The following is a 21,392-nucleotide window of genomic DNA, read 5'->3' on the forward strand; positions in this document are numbered from 1 at the left end:
GGCTATACAACAAAGGCAGTTCGAGAAGAGAAGGTGGAAAACAAGTCTATTTCTAAATAAACTTTCCTTCTGCATGATGTAGAATTACCCTGACAATTTATCTTACCAGGTTTAAACATTCATGTGTTCCGGTCATTCTGACGTGCATACATTTGTAAACTAGTTTATGACTAGCTATCTCTTAACAATATGAACTTACTATTTGAAATAAAAAGCCATCTTCTTTTAAGGGATGCTGTTTCAAATTCCAAAACTCTGAGACATCAAGATTCTGAGCCACTGAAATATCTGAAAAAGATCACTTATGAAACCAGTGTCTCTCCCCAACCAATAATTTAGTTAGTTTAGTGGATTAATGTCTGACTTTTCACCTCTGGGAAATTGGTCTAACTTGAGCACCAGCAAGAATGACCAAAATCATATTAATTAAGTAGCTGTCAGAGAGTCTAAGAGAAATGCCTTTGGTTGCCTCAGCAATATTTCAAAACTAAACTACCTAAATTTGGCACACTGGGACAAACAGAGCAGTATTTATTCATATGAGACTTGGAAATGAATACAAAGTAAGGAGAAAAAAAAATGCTCACCTCTTTCAGCCCCCACCAATGAAAGGTCCCTGTGGGACACAGTTGAGACACACTAGCAGACCGCTATGGAGAAGTCTGCATTGCAGGTGCGAGCACTTGTTTAGGTACATAGAAGGCTTCAAGTCTCTAGAGCCCTAAATTGCTTTCTCCTCACATGAACTAATAACACAACAACAAGGCACTTCAGCAGCAAAAGAATACATACATTCCATCAACTAGAAGACCTGGATAGTATGTTATATTGCAAAATGATATGGTTTTCAAAACCATTTATTTGGCCAGAAAAGCAGCAGAGGTAGAGGAATCAAGGAGGAATAACAGTGTTCCAGATCAACCACAAGCAATTAACTAATGTCTGGCTTCCTGGTATTTTCCTCATATAGGTCGGCTTTATTTACCACCTGTTATTAATGCATCCGACTCTTGTGTGTTTCAGAGATTTTAGGTGGCTATTGGGCTTGTCTTTTGAGGCAAAGTTTGTTTTTGTTTGTTTGTTTTCCCCAAAAGATACTAGCACTGAAATCAAGACTATTTAGGACACGTGCAACTGTTTGATCTCTTAAACTAAACACCTACTCCTTAGCCAGTGAAAATGCTTGAGAAGTCACAGTACCCGTAAAAGCACATCATCTGCTCTTAAATCATATGAGTTAATCAAATTACATGCCTTGTTAGCTAATTAGTTCAGGACTCATTGATTATAAGGTCTTTCCCACTGTTTATCTGTATTGCCCACAAGGTACAGTAGCATTATCGCTGCAAAAGCTAAATGTTGCAGTTACCGATTTCCAACTTTGCACAAGAGTGTTTAAAAGAGCATTATAGAAAGCAGACAGCGCCCTGGCAACACAATCTCAAGAAGAACTGTCAACAGAGCCAGTGGCAATCTATACACCACTGGGAAGAGGCAGTGATTTCTAAGGTTTATTACAGACTTCTTATACTTTTTACAGAAACATTGTCTGTTTGGGATCTAATTTAGAATATGATAAATATTATCATCACACTAAACAATGAGCCACTGAAAATTCTGTCCGTTTCTATTCTGGCTTTTTGCCAAGGCCAAACTGGCACTTCCCCTCATCCCTTTAGAAAACATTTTCAGATAGGGTTGATGTCATGACTTCATAATTTGTTGGCTGACCACGCATGGGCAAAAAACCAAGGAATTGTGTTTTAAAATATCCCCTTATTTTAAGACCATGTGCTGGAAGGTATAGGCAAAAAAACAACAGAGAATATTTTAATCAACTGAAAAGCATTCCCATTAGGCTGAACAGCTCGATATTCCAGGGAAAGACTATAAATATTGCCCTATACAATGGATGTTACCAACAGGATGACATCTCCTGAATTAATGGTACTATTTAGTGCTTCTGTAGTGCTTTAAGATTCTAAAATTCAACATGAACACCACAGGAGAAATCCTGCTTGCCTTCCTCAGGTCAGCAGTCAAGCTGCCTGGGCTTTTCAAAGGAATCCAGGGTGCCCAATTCCCACTGAAATTGAATAGCAATCGGGGGGACTAATTCACTTTAGCTCCTTTGTAAATCGTCAGTGGGACCACATGAAATGCAGAATGTGGTATACGGACAGGACAGCCAACTCCTGAATCTTTGAGTCAAGATACCAGCATTCTACCACACACCTACTTAGAAGCTTGGGTAAGCTGTAATCTTTCTATGACTCAGTTTCCCCATCTGTAAAAGGGAGATTCCTATATTTAATGCTGCTTAACATGCATAATAGACATGGTCTGAGAGGCAAATTCATTCATGATTGTAAAGCACTTTGAGCTGCTCAGATAGAAGGCACTATATTATTGTTAATTACAAATAAAGGTGTTTGAAAACAAACTATGTTTTTTTAAAAGTAGTAGTTCTTTACTTACCTCCCTATATTCAGAGCTCTGTCTGTATCCTGATGCAGTTGATGACCAAGGGTTGAGCCAAAGCCATCAAAATCAATAGGATTTGGCTCAGACCTCTAAGAAGTTAAACTATTATTATTTATATTGCTGTAGAGCTTAGTTGCTCTAGTCATGGACCAAGGCCACATTCTGTTTTATGTTTGTGCAGTGCCTAGCACAAAGACAGTCCTTGCCCTGAGGAATTCATTCCATGGAATTACAACAGGGCTGAATTTGGCCCAAGCTGCTTAAGGAATCCATGTCATTGCACTGTATGGTTTGCATTCATTACTGATTTATGCCCCCATGCAATTCCACTGAAGTCAAGAGGATTACAGCAAGTGTCCATCAACACACAGTGTGATCCTCAAGTAGTAAGGCTCAATACCGTAATTGGATCTGCTCAGTCAGACCCTTGCATTTGCACAAATCTGAACCTCAGCGAACTCATCAACTCTTCCAGCAGAAGATGATCCCTGAATTCAGGCCCTGACAAACAAAAACCTCACCTTTTTAAATAAATGTATTAATTTTAAAATGTTAAGTCTACACTGATGTTTTCTTTGGCCCTGATCCAATAAAGCTCTTAACCACACAAGTAGTCCCACTGAAATCAAACAGGATGATTCATATGTTTGAAGTTAAATACTGTATGTGCTTACATGCTTTGGCGGATCAGGGCCTTAATGATTTGAGTTTTAAATTACTTTTTTTTTTTTAAAAAAAAAGTATTTTAGTTCATCTTAAAGAAAATCCACAACTCTTCAGATAATTTGCATTCTTTGCATATTGCTTACAGAACATGTTTCATAAAAATTCTCCTATGATTTCTTTACATAAGAAAATTCACAACACATTACTTAAGCAAATGAAATCCTGGGTTGTTGCTTTGTTTTATTTAGTAACTGTATTATAATAGCTTGGAACGTAATATTTGTCAAAGCCCTTTTCTATTGATATGTAATTTCTGCTGTCAGCCGCTTTACATTTATTTTTGTATTCAATATCATCTGTGTATCTTTGTGGAACGCTGTTGAAAGAGACATCCTGAAAGAATTTAAAAGCGTGCGTATTAGGTGAATGGGTATACTCTCACACACATTTATAGATTCTTTCAGGATGTATCTTTGTACTACATTCCGCAAAGAAACAAAAAGAATCAAACACAACCAATACACTTAGTCATTCCCTGTAAGTTGTTATATGAATTATTTGAGAGATTTAGGAATTTTTAAAAATGTCACAACAACAACGGTTTTATCTTTTTACACCATAATTATGATTTGAAGCATTGCTTTTCTTATTTCATCCAAGCACACCACAACTCATGAATAAAATATGACAAGTTTGATAGCATCCATTGCTGTGGGTTCATCCGTAACAGCAAACGTGCTCAGGGTATTAAGAGCTCCCTTTTGCTCTATAAGCCTTTGTTTCTGAAAATAGGCTTTTATTTAAATGGAACTGCCACATGTGTCCTCCTTTTTGCATTTCTCACCTTTACCAATAACATCAGCACGAATGTTTACCTTCTTTAAAAAAAAAATACTTCTCAAAACAATTAGGACGGTATAAAACTAGAAAGGACAGAATATCCCATCTGAAAGCAAGTGCTCACAACACATCAAAAACATTAAACGCACTGCCACTAACAAAGAACAAAAGGGTAACACAGAGGAGCACGACTTCTAAATATGTGGCAGTACAAAACAAACGTTAATTTCATACTGGCTTCATAATTAGTTACACATAAGTAATCTTTAAGTATTTCCTTCCATTCCCCCCCCACACACACACACACTACTTCTCACAAAGGCCGCCGTAACTTAATGCCTTCCCAAAGTCCTGCCTCCAGAGGTAGCCCTGTACTCTTGGAAACCAACACGCCAGATACAGTACCATACATCAGGTTTATAAATCATGAGCATTTATCAAATACTTCTAGAAGTGTCACATTTTAAGGTTCTGCTGCTTCATTTTCCAAGCAGCATAATGAGCACCTGTGTAGATCTCCACAGAAAAAGAAAAATCCTGACACACAAAAAATTATCTTCCCGCAAATCTTGGCTTACTTGTTTCCCACACCCCACTCCACCCCCAGCTATGATTTCAGAGTACACATTATTACATTTGTATTATAAAGCAAAGGGGAGAGTGGCATTTGTGTTTAAATTGTGTGTGACTGGACAATGATTATTTGACATTTGAGATCCAATCCTGCATTCTTTGCACATCCAAAGCTCCCTTTGATTTCACTCAGAGTGTGGGTATTCAAGAAATTCAAGATCTGAAAAGCACAAGAACTAAGGTTAATAAATGTAACAGTAGGAACATCAAAACTTGTCTATACTAGAACCAAGGGCCTGCTCCCATTGAAGACAATAGGAAAATTCCTAGCTTCAAAGAGCAGTTTTCTGTAAATGCAGGGAGGGAGGGACTTGATAGACGAGTATGTCTGTAAGTACTATGATCCTAGGTTATCTTTTTCTTTCTATAGCTCAAAGAACCAATGGGATATTCAACTCCAACTACAAAAAAAATGCAGGGAAAAACTTACAGCAACTTTTGGAAAGCCAAAAAGCAGATGCTTAACTACAGTTTTGGCTGCTTCAGTACATAGTGATGTGGAACTCCCTCAGATACGTCTGGGAACTAGAGAACTACCTTAACAAGTGTCAAATAATTCTACGTTTTTGTAATTTCTGAGGCACTACATTTTGTCACATTGCCTTGCCTTTGTGTCCTGTTATCTAATGTTGCATCATGCCATAAACTGACACGTGACATGATCACCTAACATTAGTTGTGTGTCAGAAATGAAAAATAAAAAAAAGATCTTTTCCCTCCCTCACATAGCGAACAATCTATTGCACCAGGTGGAAAGATTAAGCTGAATTTTTGGCAGATAAGCAACATGTTGAGGCCTCAAAAGTAGCATCTAATTTTTATTCCCTGCTGGTACCTCAAGATAGCAAGTTCCCCCCCCCCATCCTACCCACACCCACACACAGAGGAAATTACCCATGTCTAGCTACCGTATTATGCTTTGATTATAGCATAATCTGTTAAAGATGCATAATGGTTTTTAACTATTTTATCTATGTAATTGTTTTTAAGAAACTGTCAACTTAGCTTTTGTCTATGATATCGCTCTTCTTTTGTGATTAAACACAATGGGAGGCGAGTAGAACTGTTTCCATCAACTTGCTTTAAATAAATTTCATTTAAAATGAATTTTTGACTGTTAACAGTCCCCTTCAGTGTTTTGAGCCCAAATACAACTGTTGTGGGTGCTAATGCACAAGAACAAAAGTGAAATCAACCACCTCATTGTCCAGGCTGACAGCCTGACTCTTCAAGCCTCTGTCATACTTCGTAGTACTAAGGGCTCACCTACACATGAAAATTACCCCGGAATACAATAGAGTGGGAATTTAAAGCAGATTAACTATTCTAGATGAACTCCATGTGTAGACACTCAAAGTTCTCCTATTCTGAATTAAGAGCCCCCAAACATGGAGTTAATCAGGAATAGCTATTCTGGAACAATTCCCCATGTAGACAACCCCTTACTTACTCAGCAGTAATAAGTCCAATTCTGTTTTGCCTTACATTGGTGTAAATCAAGTTACGACAATGGAGATACACAGGTGTAAAACTAAGAAACAGGCCTATTAGAACTATTTGTCCAAGTAAGTGTTATTCATTGGGTAATATTCACCCCTATGCAGAGGGCAAGCCCAAGGTTGATGGTCTCTGAAGTCCCAGTTACAACCCATTTAAGCATATATGTCTGCCCCTCTGTACGGGGATGAATTTCAGCAAGTGAAGAGCAAACAGTATAAATGGAGAGAAGTACAAGTAACTTCTCACTTAACATCCTCCCAGTTAACATTGTTTCACTATTAGGTTGCTGATCTATTAGAGAACATACTCCTTTAAAGCCCTGCAATGTTCCCTTATAACATTGTTTGGCTCCCCAGCTTGGCACTCCTGATGGGGAGCAGGGGCAGGGGCTTGCCTCATTCAGCCCGCCCGGCATTTCAGCCAGGAAGCAGGCAAGCCCCTGCACCTTGACCCCACTTCCTGGCAGGAGCGCCGAGCAGAGCAGGGCAAGCCCCTGCAGCCCAACCCTGTTATGCCCCACCTCAGCCAAGCTTCATAATCATCATTGGTGAGTACAGTATTACATTATTTAAAACTTATACTGTATATGTTGTGGCAGAGCTCCGACCTTGTCTCAGCAGGTCCTGCACTTCCTGGTGGATTACGCTAGCCTCAGAGGCTCACTGTGACTCTCTACATAGCCCTTCTCCCTCTAGAGGCAAGGGTCACAGCCTACTGAGCCATTTTCATCATAAGCCAGCAAAGAGGTTGGTGAGAGAACTCCCACAGTCTCTGTTGTCCCTATGGGCTTATTCCAGACCAGTTTAGCCTCTTGTCCTGACAGGGGCCTGTCTTCCCCTCCCAGGCGGTGTTTCCGTAGCGGCGGGTTGGGGGGAACCCTGGCTCGCCCTCTACTCTGGGTTCTGGCCCAGGGACCCCAATGGCAGCAGATGTTGGCAGCTGACCTTTCATTGCCAGAGTTGCTACATTTCCCTGGGCCACTTCCCCACAGCTCTCCCACTTCTCTCTCTCAACACCTTCTTCACCCTTACCTTGGGGCTCCCTTTCCAGTGGCTTGAGGGTGTCTTCATTACCCAGCCCTTCAGCCGCACTTCCTCTCCTCTGGCTCCCCTCAGCCTGAGGCAGAGTGCGCCCTTTTATAGTATCAGAGGGGCCTTAATTAGACTCAGGTGTTCACATTAGCTTAACAGGCTCACCTGACTCTTTGCAGGTTAATTGGAGTCAGGTGTCCACCCTAGCCTGGAGCAGCCTCTGCTCTGGTCAGTTAGGGAACAGAAAACTGCTTATCCAGTGGCCAGTATATCTGCCTTCTACTATGCTGCTCTCCCCCGTAATTAGTTGGCTCTCCAGGCTCTGTGGATCTCCCCCTTAGGCTGGGGGGGGCTCCTTTCGTAGTGGACGAGCTCCGCCCGCCCACGTCCTGGATCCCAATAGGACTATGCTGCTCTCCGGGACCTTCTGCCACCTCTACAGGGCGAGGAGCCCCGGTGGGCCAGCCTCTATTCCACCTTAGTGCCGAGGCCCGCCGGGGATATCAGTTGGCAGCTCCTTCACGGGGCCGTGAGCACGGGCGTGTATTTGGCGCGGTTCACCCCGATTCCGGACACCTGCCCCTTTTGCGGCGTGAGGGAAACCCTGGCGCACGTCTATCTGGAGTGCGCCAGGTTGCAGCCCCTATTCCGGCTCCTCACCAATCTTTTGTTACGGTTTTGGTTGCACTTTTCTCCTCACCTTCTTATCTACGCACTCCCTGTCCGTGGCCCCACTAAGTCGCGGGACCTCCTGGTCAACCTCCTCCTGGCCCTGGCTAAAGCGGCCATCTATAAAACCAGGGTGAGGAGGTTGGCCGATGGAGTCTCCTGCGACTGTGGGGCCTATTTCCGATCCTCTGTCCGTTCACGTCTCCGAGCGGAGTTCCTCTGGGCGGCGTCCACCGACTCCCTTGACACCTTTGAGGAGCGGTGGGCGCTGTCCGGGGTTCTCTGCTCGGTGTCCCCGTCCGGTTCCCTTCGTTTGACCCTTTGACCGCACTCCCGTCCCTGTTTTTCATTAGTTGTCCCCCGTAATTAATTGGCTCTCCAGGCTCTGTGGATCTCCCCCTTAGGCTGGGGGGGGCTCCTTTCGTAGTGGACGAGCTCCGCCCGCCCACGTCCTGGATCCCAATAGGACTATGCTGCTCTCCCCCGTAATTAGTTGGCTCTCCAGGCTCTGTGGATCTCCCCCTTAGGCTGGGGGGGGCTCCTTTCGTAGTGGACGAGCTCCGCCCGCCCATGTCCTGGATCCCAATAGGACTATGCTGCTCTCCCCCGTAATTAGTTGGCTCTCCAGGCTCTGTGGATCTCCCCCTTAGGCTGGGGGGGGCTCCTTTCGTAGTGGACGAGCTCCGCCCGCCCACGTCCTGGATCCCAATAGGACTATGCTGCTCTCCCCCGTAATTAGTTGGCTCTCCAGGCTCTGTGGATCTCCCCCTTAGGCTGGGGGGGGCTCCTTTCGTAGTGGACGAGCTCCGCCCGCCCACGTCCTGGATCCCAATAGGACTATGCTGCTCTCCCCCGTAATTAGTTGGCTCTCCAGGCTCTGTGGATCTCCCCCTTAGGCTGGGGGGGGGCTCCTTTCGTAGTGGACGAGCTCTGCCCGCCCACGTCCTGGATCCCAATAGGACTATGCTGCTCTCCCCCGTAATTAGTTGGCTCTCCAGGCTCTGTGGATCTCCCCCTTAGGCTGGGGGGGGCTCCTTTCGTAGTGGACGAGCTCCGCCCGCCCACGTCCTGGATCCCAATAGGACTATGCTGCTCTCCCCCGTAATTAGTTGGCTCTCCAGGCTCTGTGGATCTCCCCCTTAGGCTGGGGGGGGCTCCTTTCGTAGTGGACGAGCTCCGCCCGCCCATGTCCTGGATCCCAATAGGACTATGCTGCTCTCCCCCGTAATTAGTTGGCTCTCCAGGCTCTGTGGATCTCCCCCTTAGGCTGGGGGGGGCTCCTTTCGTAGTGGACGAGCTCCGCCCGCCCACGTCCTGGATCCCAATAGGACTATGCTGCTCTCCCCCGTAATTAGTTGGCTCTCCAGGCTCTGTGGATCTCCCCCTTAGGCTGGGGGGGCTCCTTTGTAGTGGACGAGCTCTGCCCGCCCACGTCCTGGATCCCAATAGGACTATGCTGCTCAACCTCCCTCTTAGGCTGGGGGGGGCTCCTTTGTAGTGGACGAGCTCTGCCCGCCCACGTCCTGGATCCCAATAGGACTATGCTGCTCAACCTCCCTCTTAGGCTGGGGGGGGATCCTTTAGCACTTCCTGGATCCCAATAAAACTACGCTGTTGCACCCCACTGGCCTGGGTCTATCACAATGTACAGAATGTCTTTTGTCTGGCAAAAAAAAAAAAAAGATTTCCCTGGAACCTAACCCCACCTATTTACAATAATTCTTATAGGGAAATTGGATTCACTTAGCATTGTTTCTCTTAAAGTTGCATTTTTCAAGAACATAACTAGGATGTTAAGTGAGGAGTTACTGTAAATTAGGTTTTTAATATTTTCAGTTTGAATAAAGAATATATGATTATTAGCTGATAATGTTATCATGATTATTATGGGCCACATCCTGATACCTTTACTCCAGTTAAGTAGTACCTTATTCATTGAGTAACCCCATTAACTCCAATGAGATTATTCATGAAATAATATTCAACCTGAGTAACGAAAGTGAAATTTGGCCCTGTGTGATTATGAGATTGACAGCATCCCTTTAAGATAAGATAAAGGCATAACACATTCTGTTTTCATTTTGATGGAGCTCCAAGGAACCCTGGAAACCATTACTATTACTTTTATCTAAATTGAACACTTTTTCCTTAAAGATATGGGTGTTCATGCTACTATTGATATATTATCATTTGGAATCTTGCAACTCCCATTAGCAATAGTATGAGTTAACCTCTTGTGTCCTACTCTGTATCAAGCAGAGAATAAACATCCATTGTTTTCACTCTACTTATCTTTATTAAAGGTCTTTGTCAACAGATTGATACACTAAAAGCCATGAACTTTTCTGGCAGAGAAGCTTTAGCTGTAGAAAGTCTCCTGTTCCCCATGTGTACCTCTGTATCAATGCAGACAGAGGAGCAACACAATTATTGTCCCCCAGAAAAGCAAAAACAACTGCTAAGGACAGTGGCAATGCATGATCAGAGTTCTCTCCTATTCAATATAGACATGCTGGGAAACCCAAAATAATTTAGGTAACAGGAGGCGGCAGTACAGCAATATTTTCACCTCTCCTGCACATTTCTCCAGGGAAGAAACTGATCATTTTCATTTAGTGTTGCTAAAATTACTGGGTTGAGTTTTTATTTGGAAACTGAAATTTCATGACCATTGACAAGCTCCCTCCCCACCCATTCTCCACATGAAAGTCTGCGAAGGGCCTAGACCTTAACTTCTAACCAGTCAGTTTTACCAGTGGGGGAAAAAGGAGTATTTGGCTGCCATAAAAAGATTTCTTTTTTAAAAAACACCAAAATTGGCTTGGTTGCTACCACAAAATGTCACTAAAAGCCAGAAACTGCATTATTTTAAAGATCTGGCAAAACTGTAAATTACCTCACTTTCAAAATGTCACAGAGCCCTATCCAGAGCCATCCATTCCAATGAGACAAAACCCTAGTCCAGCACACAGCCTGAGTAGCCAGAGTATGCGCTGGGAATGTCTTCCAAGGTTTTAGTGGTCTCCATACTGCTTGAGCCCCTACACAACTTTGATCACCAACCTTGCAGCCTGCCTCCAAATACAGAGCGGTGCACAGGGAACTCTGCCTCAGAGCCCAGTCCTACACAGTGCACATCGCCTCAGTAGGCTCCCCCCTTTCCACCCTAGCCAGTGGATCTGCACTGGTCAGTGAGAATGGGACATGTTGATCCCCTGGTGCTACAATTTAGCTACCAGAACTGAGGAGACAGAGAGGTGTGGTTAGTATTCTCACTGACATATCATCAAGAGAGACAAAGGGGCTCTTTCTTGAACTACAGAACTTTTTTTCATTTAGCTGCCCTCATAAGAGTGGCTGGGCTCATCTCTCACAGAGCTCAGCACAATTCAGATGCTGACCATTCCCAGGAGAGTTCACTGGCTGTCAGGCTATGGGAGGATATGTAAGGTCTGTGAGGTTATTCAGCATGGCATCATTTTTGGGTACTGAAATGGTTAACATTAGTTTATCTATCTCCAGAGCCTTGGGATGCTATTCAGTAATTATGTCTCAAGCAATCTTTAATTGTTCAATATGAAAATGATTCATCTCACTTGTCCCCTCCTAGCTCTTTGTAAACTGAATCCAGATCAGTTCTCTCTCCTGAAGATAGCTAGAGTTTTGCAGAGAGAAAAAACTTTGCTTAGGGACTTCACTGCCATATATATATATACACACACACACACTTTGTGCCATATATACACACATACAAACATGTACATTTTATATGTACAATATATAGAATGTGTACACACCCACCAAAAAAAAAATAAGGCTGTTAAGTCAACCATTCAGAAGTTAAGAAACGCCAGCATTAAAGTTTTAACACTCCAGCTCAAAATGTTTATCTGTTATCCATAAAAGTGAAAATGTATCAAACCAGTTTACTAACAGTATTATGGTCTGGAAGGAGCTCCATTAAATGAAACTGACATCATAAGGCTGGAGGCAGTAGAGAAGAGAGTTCTTTGGTAGATGCCCTGGGTAAAGTGGAATGATTTTAAGACAAATGAAATAGAGAAGGAGAGTAGGATGTGAAAGAGTACCGGACTGGCTGCAGTCCAACAGATTACAGTGATGGAGACACTGCAGAAGACAAATGATAAGATGCTAAAGAAAAGAATGCAATGCAACCAAGATCATTCAGACCTAGAGCTTGACCATCAACCATATTGTGGGACATCATATGCAGGGGCATGACCAGGCTGAGCTTAATGGAGAAATGAACCATGAACAGGAATGAATGATTATGCTGTTTGGCTCCTCATGTCTATAATGATGCTTTGGGATGAGAAGAAGAATTAAAATTGTCCATGCAACCTTAATTCAGCTCCCTTCTACATATGCATTATGATACAGACTTTAATTACATGATCACATTTTTTCCACAGGACCCCTGACTCATTCAGAGCACAAAATGGATGGTACTCACTTAATGAGCAACTATTCAATATTTTGTTTTCTCCCCCATGTCTTATATACAGTGCACTATTCAAACCCTGCTCTGAAGACAGAATTTTTAATTTCCCCATGGAGTTTGCTATGATGCTTATCACTACAGTGCTTCATAAATATTAATAAATTGATTTTCATAACACCCCTGTGAGGTGAGGGGTTGTATTATCCCCATTTTATAGATGGGGATACTGAGGCACAGAGAAATTAAGGTTAGGAGTATCCACTGATTTTGGGTACCCAACATGAGATGTCCAGGACCTCATTTTTCAGAATACTTAGCATTATATAGCACTTTATATGTTCAAAGCACAGCTCTCATTGACTTCAGTTGCAGCTGTGACTAGTCAGCACTTCTGTAAACTAGACTTTAGAGTATCATGTTGGGCACCCAGACAATGAGGAACACACAGTTAGTGACCAAAAGTTTGGCTTGAGTGACTTGCCCAGCATCACAGAGGAAATCTGTCACAGAGTCGAGGATAGACTCTAGGATGATATCCAACTGTCTTAAACATTGAACTATCCTTTCTTTTCCTGCCTCATCCATGCACACACCTTTCAGCTTCTGCAGCAAAGGAGGCAGGAGTCCCACAAACGGCCTTCTTCACTACCCTGATTCATCCATGGAATAGGGCAAACAACAATTATGGGATGGTGTAATTAAAGACCACAAAATAATGCATATGCACAAGGGGGTTGAACTAAGAGGGCACAAGCAACTTTAATTCTGACATTTCCTAACTTTTAAGTGCTTGATTTTGCAAACTTAATCAACATCGTTTTTTTCTTTCAACATCATTTTTTAAACTGCATCTCAGGCTTTTAAAAAAGCAAATTGAAAAAATAGAAATTCCATGATGTAGCCTCATGATGACACCCACATGGATCATTGGCAGAGTTGGACCTTTCAGATCTATAAACAGACCTCTGACACGTTAGCTAATGGAGTAACTGGTAGCAGCATGTCATCCTCTATGAGGATCAGCAGAAGAGGAGAATGGGTCTCTCAGATATCTGCTGACATCAAAGGTATTGCCCTAGACTCAAGGATCTTTCGTTCCATTCCAGGCTCTGGAGGGAAACATACTGTAGTGGGCACAGATTCTTCTGCCCATTATCCCGAACTTGACTCCTTCTGCCTCATCCCCTCCAACCTATCCCTGTCCCATTTCAATCTCTTCCTCATTACAGTCCCATTTTCTTCACCTACTCATTCAGTCTCCAAGTCTCAGGATTCTGATCCCAGTCCCACTATCCTTGCCCAGCCATTCCCAGACTACGTGTCCTCAGTCTCCTTGACCAGTCAGTCCCAGCTTCCACACTCAGCTTCCAGCCCCCATTTCCCTCTCTGCCCCTGCTAGCCTCCAGTTATGGTCCCCCACCCAGGCTTTTTGTGCGCATCTATTCCCCAGCCTTCCCCTGCCAGCCCCCAGGTCCAGCTCTTGCCCCCTCTGTATTTGAGTCAAGCAGTCATCTCCTCCTCCACCCTGCCAGGGCGTCATTCAGAACACAGGAGAGAGAGCCTCCCGACTCTCAGTCCAAGTGCCTGGCCTCATCCCAGAGCAGCTGTTCTAGGGAAAGTCCACCTTCACTCCTGTAGCCTTAGACTGGTGCCTGCTCAGTTACTCTGTGAGGATAGCAAATGAGCAGTCAGGTCACACTTAGAGGAGTTTTCAGGGGATGGAGGATGCTCAGTTAACTTGTGGGGCTTGCACATACACAATCTGGTCAGCACAAGAGACCCAAGCATGCTCAGTGAGGAGGGAATCTTCAGAGATTTTAGCTGCTACATCTAAGTCTCTACTGAGCCTGTGCAAACTGATTTTTCAAAGGCTTGAAACTTGGACAAATTTGGGTGGATTTTTACAAGGATGGCAAACAGCACATCCCTGACACATAGGCCACGCCCCTGGCAAATGTCAAGTTCCAGCTCCAAAACATGGGAGCACTAGAGCTTTCCAAAGACATTTTTTAAACAGATTTTTTTTTAACATTTCAAACAATGTATTTTTCCCTAGCCTCCTTCTCAGAGACAGCTTAACTGTTTCGGCTGTCACTGTCGCAGAACTTCAGCCTGAGGCAGACACTCAACATAGTACATTTCACCCTGAACTGCTCAGGTTTAGTGAAGTTATAAGCCACTGAAAACACCTCATAATGGGACACATCGGACAACCTTAAATAAAAGTGGTGCTAACACTGGCTAGAATACAAAAGGGCCAAGTTATGGTTCCCTCACTGGTGGTGTACTGCATGGGGAAGGAGTGAGGGAGACCTAGCACTCCCACACAGAAAAAAAAAGCCATAATGCTGCATTGCAGCCAGCATTCAATGGGACTACTCACATGCTTATGCACTTTGCTGGACCACAGACTAATTAACTTGCCAGATGGCATAAAATGAGGTTATGGTAATAGATTCTAGAACCCATGTCTTCCGACTCCCACTTCAGTTCCTCACTGTAGCGCATGCTACTTATCACACTCCAGGACTCAATATGTCTCTCTGTCTGTAGTAAATTGAAATCCAAACTCCAGGGCTATATCCTACTCTCAGGTGCACGGGCGTAAAGTAAGAATACTCCACTGACTTCTTAAAATTACTCTGGGTTGATATCAATGTGACTAATATGCAAATGAAGTCAGTGGACTTATTCTGAATTTACTCTGGTGTAAATAAAAGCAGAATTTGGCCCAAGAAAGTTTAGAACTGGTGCTCTGCTGCCACCTATTAGTACTATGCATAGATACCATGTTGCAGTCTCATCACATGACACAGGCTAAACCTATATTTAAAGTAACAATTTCTCAATCCTTCCCCTTCATTTTCCATTTTGGGATTTTAATGCAGCTGAATTTCATAAACGACTATATAATGGGGCTTTGAAATCCAGAAAACAAAAAATAAAGCCATCATTTAAACTGCAGTACAGAGATCTGACTCTCAGAATTCCTCCCTACCCATCCTAAACTGGGCACACAGATAAAATATATACAAATAATGGAGAGTGCTCAGTTGTCTTGATACAATGATCCAACCATCCAGTGAATCTGTCTCAGACCCCTTTCCAGTTATGCAGACAGAAGCAGTCATGTTAGGTAGAGAGCAGGTGCTCCCTCACTTTGAAGACTCAGAGAAAGAAGCCAGGTATTGGAGCAATGTGCAGCTACGAGGCAAACAAAGAAAAGCAGGCATTACAGAGTGAAGTGCACCAATAAATGACCAAAGCAAAGCTCAGCTGAAAGACAGGATGACATCTTGGAGGACACAGAAGAGGAGAGACAAATTGCAGTCATTAGTGACATGCTCCAACAGAACACTGCAATTTTAAAAAATCTGGATGCTATTTTCCAGTCATTATTATAAGGCATTCATTTGCGGAGCACTGTAATGTAAATCCATAATGCTGAAAAACTATTGAAAAAGTTAAATAAAATAAGCACAGAGATATCAAGACTTCAATCTTTCAGTGCTCCAATCTAGTGTCGCCAATTTCCAACTCTGGTAATCTATGTTCTGCCTTCCTAAATTCTCCTTGAAGTTTCAACTGGGAAAAGTATTATTATTATTTACTCAATACAGTGGAAGCCCAGCTAATAATAAATATACAAGTGCCAAATAGTAAAACCAATACAAAAACATATACATTGTACGAAAGAAACAACCAGATACAAACAGATTTATCCTGAGCCAAACAATCTGGTACAAGATCAAATCATAGTGCTAAGGTGGCGATTTTCAACCTGTGGTCTCTAAGATTTCCAGAAGGGTCCACACCTCCATTCAAAAATGTTAAGGGGTCCACAAATTAAAAAAGTTTGAAAACCACTGTCCTAAGGTCAGCTACTTCACTCAATGAAAGGGAACATTTATTTGACTTCTGCATCTTACAAAGCCCCAACCACACTGTTGGCTTTTAACAAAAAATAAATAACCAGGGAAAAGTCCAAAAAACAAGGTAGGAATAATCTAGGATTTGCATCCTAGCCTAAAGGCAGCTGGAGAGGGTCTCCTTCAGACCTTCTCCAGGAACGAGTACACAACCAAGGACCCTTGGGTCAAGAATCCTGTCCCAGACCCCATCCTGACTGAAACTATATACCTAGAGCAATTCTATCCTAGCCAACCTGCTGAGCGGGGCGGGGAGGGAGGGGGAAATGCAAGAGGCAATTGCTCAAGCACTGGGGGTTATCTACATGCACCTATGGGCAGAATTTTGTTCTTGGGGAGAATCTCAGTTATAAAGAACTTATTATATAAAGTTTAAGACCCTGAATTTTATTCTTCACTTGCTGTTCTGAATTTTTGTTTAGAGTTTCTAGGAACATTTTACTCCAGAGGTGGCTGCATTTCAGTGGGTGGATGAACTTCAGAACATGTTTAGTTTTTATGTTAGTTTGTAAAGTTCATAAAGTTTTTTGGGGTTCTTCCAGGACAAAAGGAGCTAAAGAAACATAAGATCACGATCATTATCCCTTAAAATGTACTTTTAATATCAACTGTTGCAACAAGCCCTGGGTTGCACATGCAGATCTTTTTAGTTTAGTCATTTGCCACTCTCAGACTGTGAAAATCTATGGTGGCAGTTTGTCAATGTGTTCTCAATTAACTCCACAAAAAACACCATGAGAAATTTTAAAATAGTTTAAGCCAATTAGGACATTGCAGTCTGCTGAGGAATGACTGCACTTTTAACACTGTTTGCCTCAACTACTTATGGAGTGCTCCAGCACAAAACATAAAACTGACATTTTAGGAAGAGTATCCAAAGCAAAACATTTCCGATTTTTAACGTTTAACTTGATGTCTATATTCTAGACGTTGCTGATAATAATTCCAGCACCTAGGAATTAGCAAAAACAATTTGACTTCGAGTCCTGAAAGGAGGGTGAACCCTGCATAATTTCTCAAATATGATCATCAATAATCTCTCTGCTATAGCACCTGTTCCCTCTCTTCATATTGTTCATATTGTACATATTTACCAGCTAGGTAAAGAATATGCTAAGTTATAGGTCTGATTCTTGTATCATGTACACTAACATAAATCACATATAACTACTAAAGTTCATGAAATAAAAACAGTGTGAGATCAGAATCAGGCCCTTTGTCCCTCTAAATTGTTACTGAAACAAAAACAAAAACAAGAGCCATTGAAGACAGTCTTTCAAGTAAGTATTAAGCAAGTTACAGAAAAGTTATACTAAGCTGGGTGAAAAAACATCTCTGTTCATATTATTACTTGCTCATTTAAACATACTGTAGCAACTTATTTCTTCTGCTGTTTAGGGCTTCAAGCAACAATGGCTGAAATCCTAGCCCCACTGAGGTCAATGGCAAAACCCACATTGACTTCACAGTAGCCAGGACTTCAGCCACTGATCACTTAAAATCCCACTTCTAAATCACTTCACCAGTTGCATCTTACAATACTGAAACTTAAATTACTTCAGAAATCAAAGAGTCTTATTTTTACCATCAATTCATTTACTTTGTGCTTGTCACTCTGCTCAGAGAGTGAAGATAAATATTGCTTGCCTTTCTTATGCATGCAATTCCATTGAAGTTGACCAGAGACTGGTGTATTACTATCGGTGTGCATCAATGCACTACAAACGGCTTTAATACTGTCCTCTTATCCATGCATGAAACTGGGCCCATGCAAGAGAACTCGGTGGGAGTATTCAACTGGAAATTAAACAGAGGAATGTTTAAATACACCCAAAAAATGTTTCCATTGAAATTTTGGGCCTAAATGACCTGACTTCATCCCTGTAAAAACACCATTAACATATTTCAGTAGAACAACAGAGTATCTTAGGAACAACAGAACCCATAATAAAATGCAAGCACTGTATACAGAAAATCATGGAGACAGAGGCTGTCTTAGGTAAATTAAGATGTTTGATTTACCTTGGAATAGAAATGCTTTGCTAGCATGTAGTCCTGACACTTGCGTAACTCCAATAGTTGTATTCACAAGATCCAGTTCTGTGATAATATCAATTTGTAAATTGGGATCCATTCCAAATCCGACAACTGTTTAAAAACAATGAACGTTCAATCAATTTTTATTTTAAATCAAATCATTAAAATAACAACAAAGAACTTCTAGTACAGTATGGGGTATGTGCTGATACTATGTACAGTAATCACTTAAGAGACAGTAACCCCCCAGATGTAAAGAAAAGATGTTCTTCTCCATTGACTACCATTAAGCTAGTACCTTTATCTTCACAAATTTTAGAACACAATAAAGACACTACATTTAACACATTAGTATGACATGGCAGAAGAACTATCACAATTAAACAAAAAACTTATCCAACTATAATAAAAAGCAACAAAATGAAGACAGAAAACAGCAGGCAGAGGAAATGAGTAATCACTCAGACCAGCAATACTCATATTCACCTACCTATACTAGTACCAAGGACTTATTGAAGTCTAAATACTCCTTTCATGATCAACTGAAGCATGCTAGCATTCCATGGCAAGCTGCAGTTACTCTTTAATTTTAATAGATTAGGTTACAGTACTTACTTCCACCATTCACTGTAAGTTAGATATAGGATAGCTTCCAAACTGGACACCATGCCCCCCATGAACTGCTGATAATAGGGTATTCTTTAGCATCCTGATGGAAATGGGTGATACATGATTTCCATACCGTCACTACAGATGACAGTGGGTATTCATGCCCAAGTGGTAACAAAATTGCTGCACAAATTTAGGCCCAGAGGCTCAGGACAGCTGCTTGTTCACAGAACACTTTAGGTGGTTCAATGTGCAACCTTTATCCAGTAGGGAACAAGATATGTCAAGAAACCAGCATGGTTTGTTCTTATAAGGGTCACCCATCAGCATGGTAGTGGAGATAGTATGAGATCTGTGCCTGGCATATACAGCAAGAACCTATTGTAGAATCCAATCCTGCTCTTAATAAGTCTTGCTACTAACTTCATTCTAGGAGCAGGAGTAGGCTCCTAGAATAAAATCCTAACTCCACTGAAATCCATGATGTTGACTTCAAAGGCGCCAAGATTTCACTGTAGTGTATAGCCAGATGGCTTTCCACTAAGTGATCTCCAGTTTTTTGTTTAAAATTCATTCTCTCTCTCTTCCGGGACTTTGAGCTGTAAGGCAGCAAGTAACCTGGTTTGAGTTTTTAATAGACTCTCTAAAAAAAAAACTGTCAGGGTATATAATGAACAAGAATAAATCAGAAATTCTACTTATAAATCAATTATGCCACAAAACACTTTTTTCTCCTTTTCCTTTACTCAAATATTAAAATACCTTGGGATGATATTTTGTGCTAAATGTAGAAGACAGCATTTCACAAAATGCATGGAGAACAATAAAAGGTCTTGAAAAGGAAACTTGAAAGTGGTCTCTTTTAACCTCACTCCAACAGTGGCAATTGAGAGTGCTGTGCACCTTGCAATTGACAGGAAGATATGACTTCATAAAAGCACTTCTGGCTTGCGAAATTAAGTTTATTTAGAGTGTGCTGCCCTAATGATCTCATATTAATAGAAGACTAAGCAGTTCTGTAGAAAATTAAGACAACTGGAATGAACCTGAATAAACTGATCTTACAATATAAACCAGGAGATACAAACTTCCAAGACATTCTGCAATAACACTGGGCTGTAAGGTTCTCTTTGGCTTAATCTGTACCAGATGCTCAGAAACTACAATGTTTGAATACTAAAGAGACTTTGACATCTCCTTCAGACCTGTGATAGAGTTCACTAAAGACCGTGGGCACTATTTTCCCAAGATCTACACAGCTAACACTCCTAACACTGAACGAACTCTTCTACATGCAAATCATCCTGAACAAGTTTACCTCTGTCTGGCTAAACCCACTACTAGAAACTTCTGTTTTTTAAAACTACCTCTCTTTGGCCAAAATGGAGAGAGATAAGGATAATAAATGGTAATGATAAAGCTTATATTACATAGTGCATTTCATCTCAAAGCATCCTACACTGGCTCCCAGCATACAGCTGAAATGCATCCATCTCTAGGTAGAGGTCAGCAGCTCACAAAAAAAAACAAACCCAACAGTCAGGGAAGGACAAATTTTGGCTAAGGACATCACAGCAAAAAAGCATCTGAGGAGGTTTACCGTCCACACAAAACAGATAGGATTTTGTTTCTTTAAGGTCTCATCCAAAAGAAAAGCACACGAACTCTAGGATACTAAAATGATCCACTTAGGAAGAAGGTCTGAGCTGACCCAGCTGAGATTGGAATATGTGGTTACAAATACTAAGGGCCCAAATCCAAAGCCCATTCAAATCAATGAGAGATGTTATAGTGCTATCATAGGATGCTGGATCAGTCCAAAAATGTCTTAAACTGGAACAATGGACCACTAAGCAATGCCCAATAAGCTCTAACTTTGAACCCATTAAAGTCAATGGAAGTTTTACTACTGACTTCAATGGGAGCAGAACTGGGCCCTAACACAGCAAAAACAGATGACCAACCACATTAAGCATAATAGCCTCACTATTTTTTATTTAAAAGCTACTGATTCCAAACTCAGCAGCAGGTGCCAGCTGGTATAAATCAATGTGGCTCCATTAACTTCAATTCACGCAAGCTGAGAGTCCCACCAGCTATACTGTGCCTCCTTCCAACTATCACAAGCTTTCCAAAGAGCAAACTCTTACAATATCATAGCAGTTCTTTAGCAAGCCCATACATTGTTTTAAATACCTAGTCATTTTCTTAAGCTGGCTCTTGAGACTGCACGCAGACACTCAAAACCCTGGTTATTTAATAATTAAACAACAAACAAGCAGCTTCTATTTTATAAGCAGGGCTGTTTCCCCTGGAGTCTCCCACTCTCTTTTTCAGAGATCTTAAGTAAAAGACTCATACAAAGAAAATCACATGCATCTCTATTAGCATCCAGCATTTTATGTTGTCTTTTAAGTAGAACAAAAAGTTGGAAAATCCCATTTCCTCCTTTAAATGAGAACTATTAGCCCTTTTATTATTTCTTTTAAAGTTGTTCAAACTATGGATAGGATCCCACATGGTACTCACTGC

At 41.8% G+C, this 21,392-nt stretch overlaps 1 protein-coding gene across 6 annotated transcripts in view; it reads right to left on the reverse strand.

Annotated features, from left to right (window-relative positions):
- NELL1 (neural EGFL like 1) overlaps positions 1–21,392 on the reverse strand; it is a 445,673-nt gene that overhangs the window by 420,849 nt on the left and 3,432 nt on the right. For all 6 annotated transcript variants that reach the window (XM_048852651.2, XM_075129472.1, XM_048852653.2 and 3 more), the window contains exon 2: positions 18,237–18,362. In XM_048852651.2, the coding sequence (XP_048708608.1) occupies positions 18,237–18,362 (126 nt within the window). The remainder of the gene's footprint in view (positions 1–18,236; positions 18,363–21,392) is intronic.

This window comes from Caretta caretta, chromosome 6 (genome assembly GCF_965140235.1).
Source record: "Caretta caretta isolate rCarCar2 chromosome 6, rCarCar1.hap1, whole genome shotgun sequence".
NCBI classification, from domain to species: Eukaryota; Metazoa; Chordata; order Testudines; family Cheloniidae; genus Caretta; species Caretta caretta.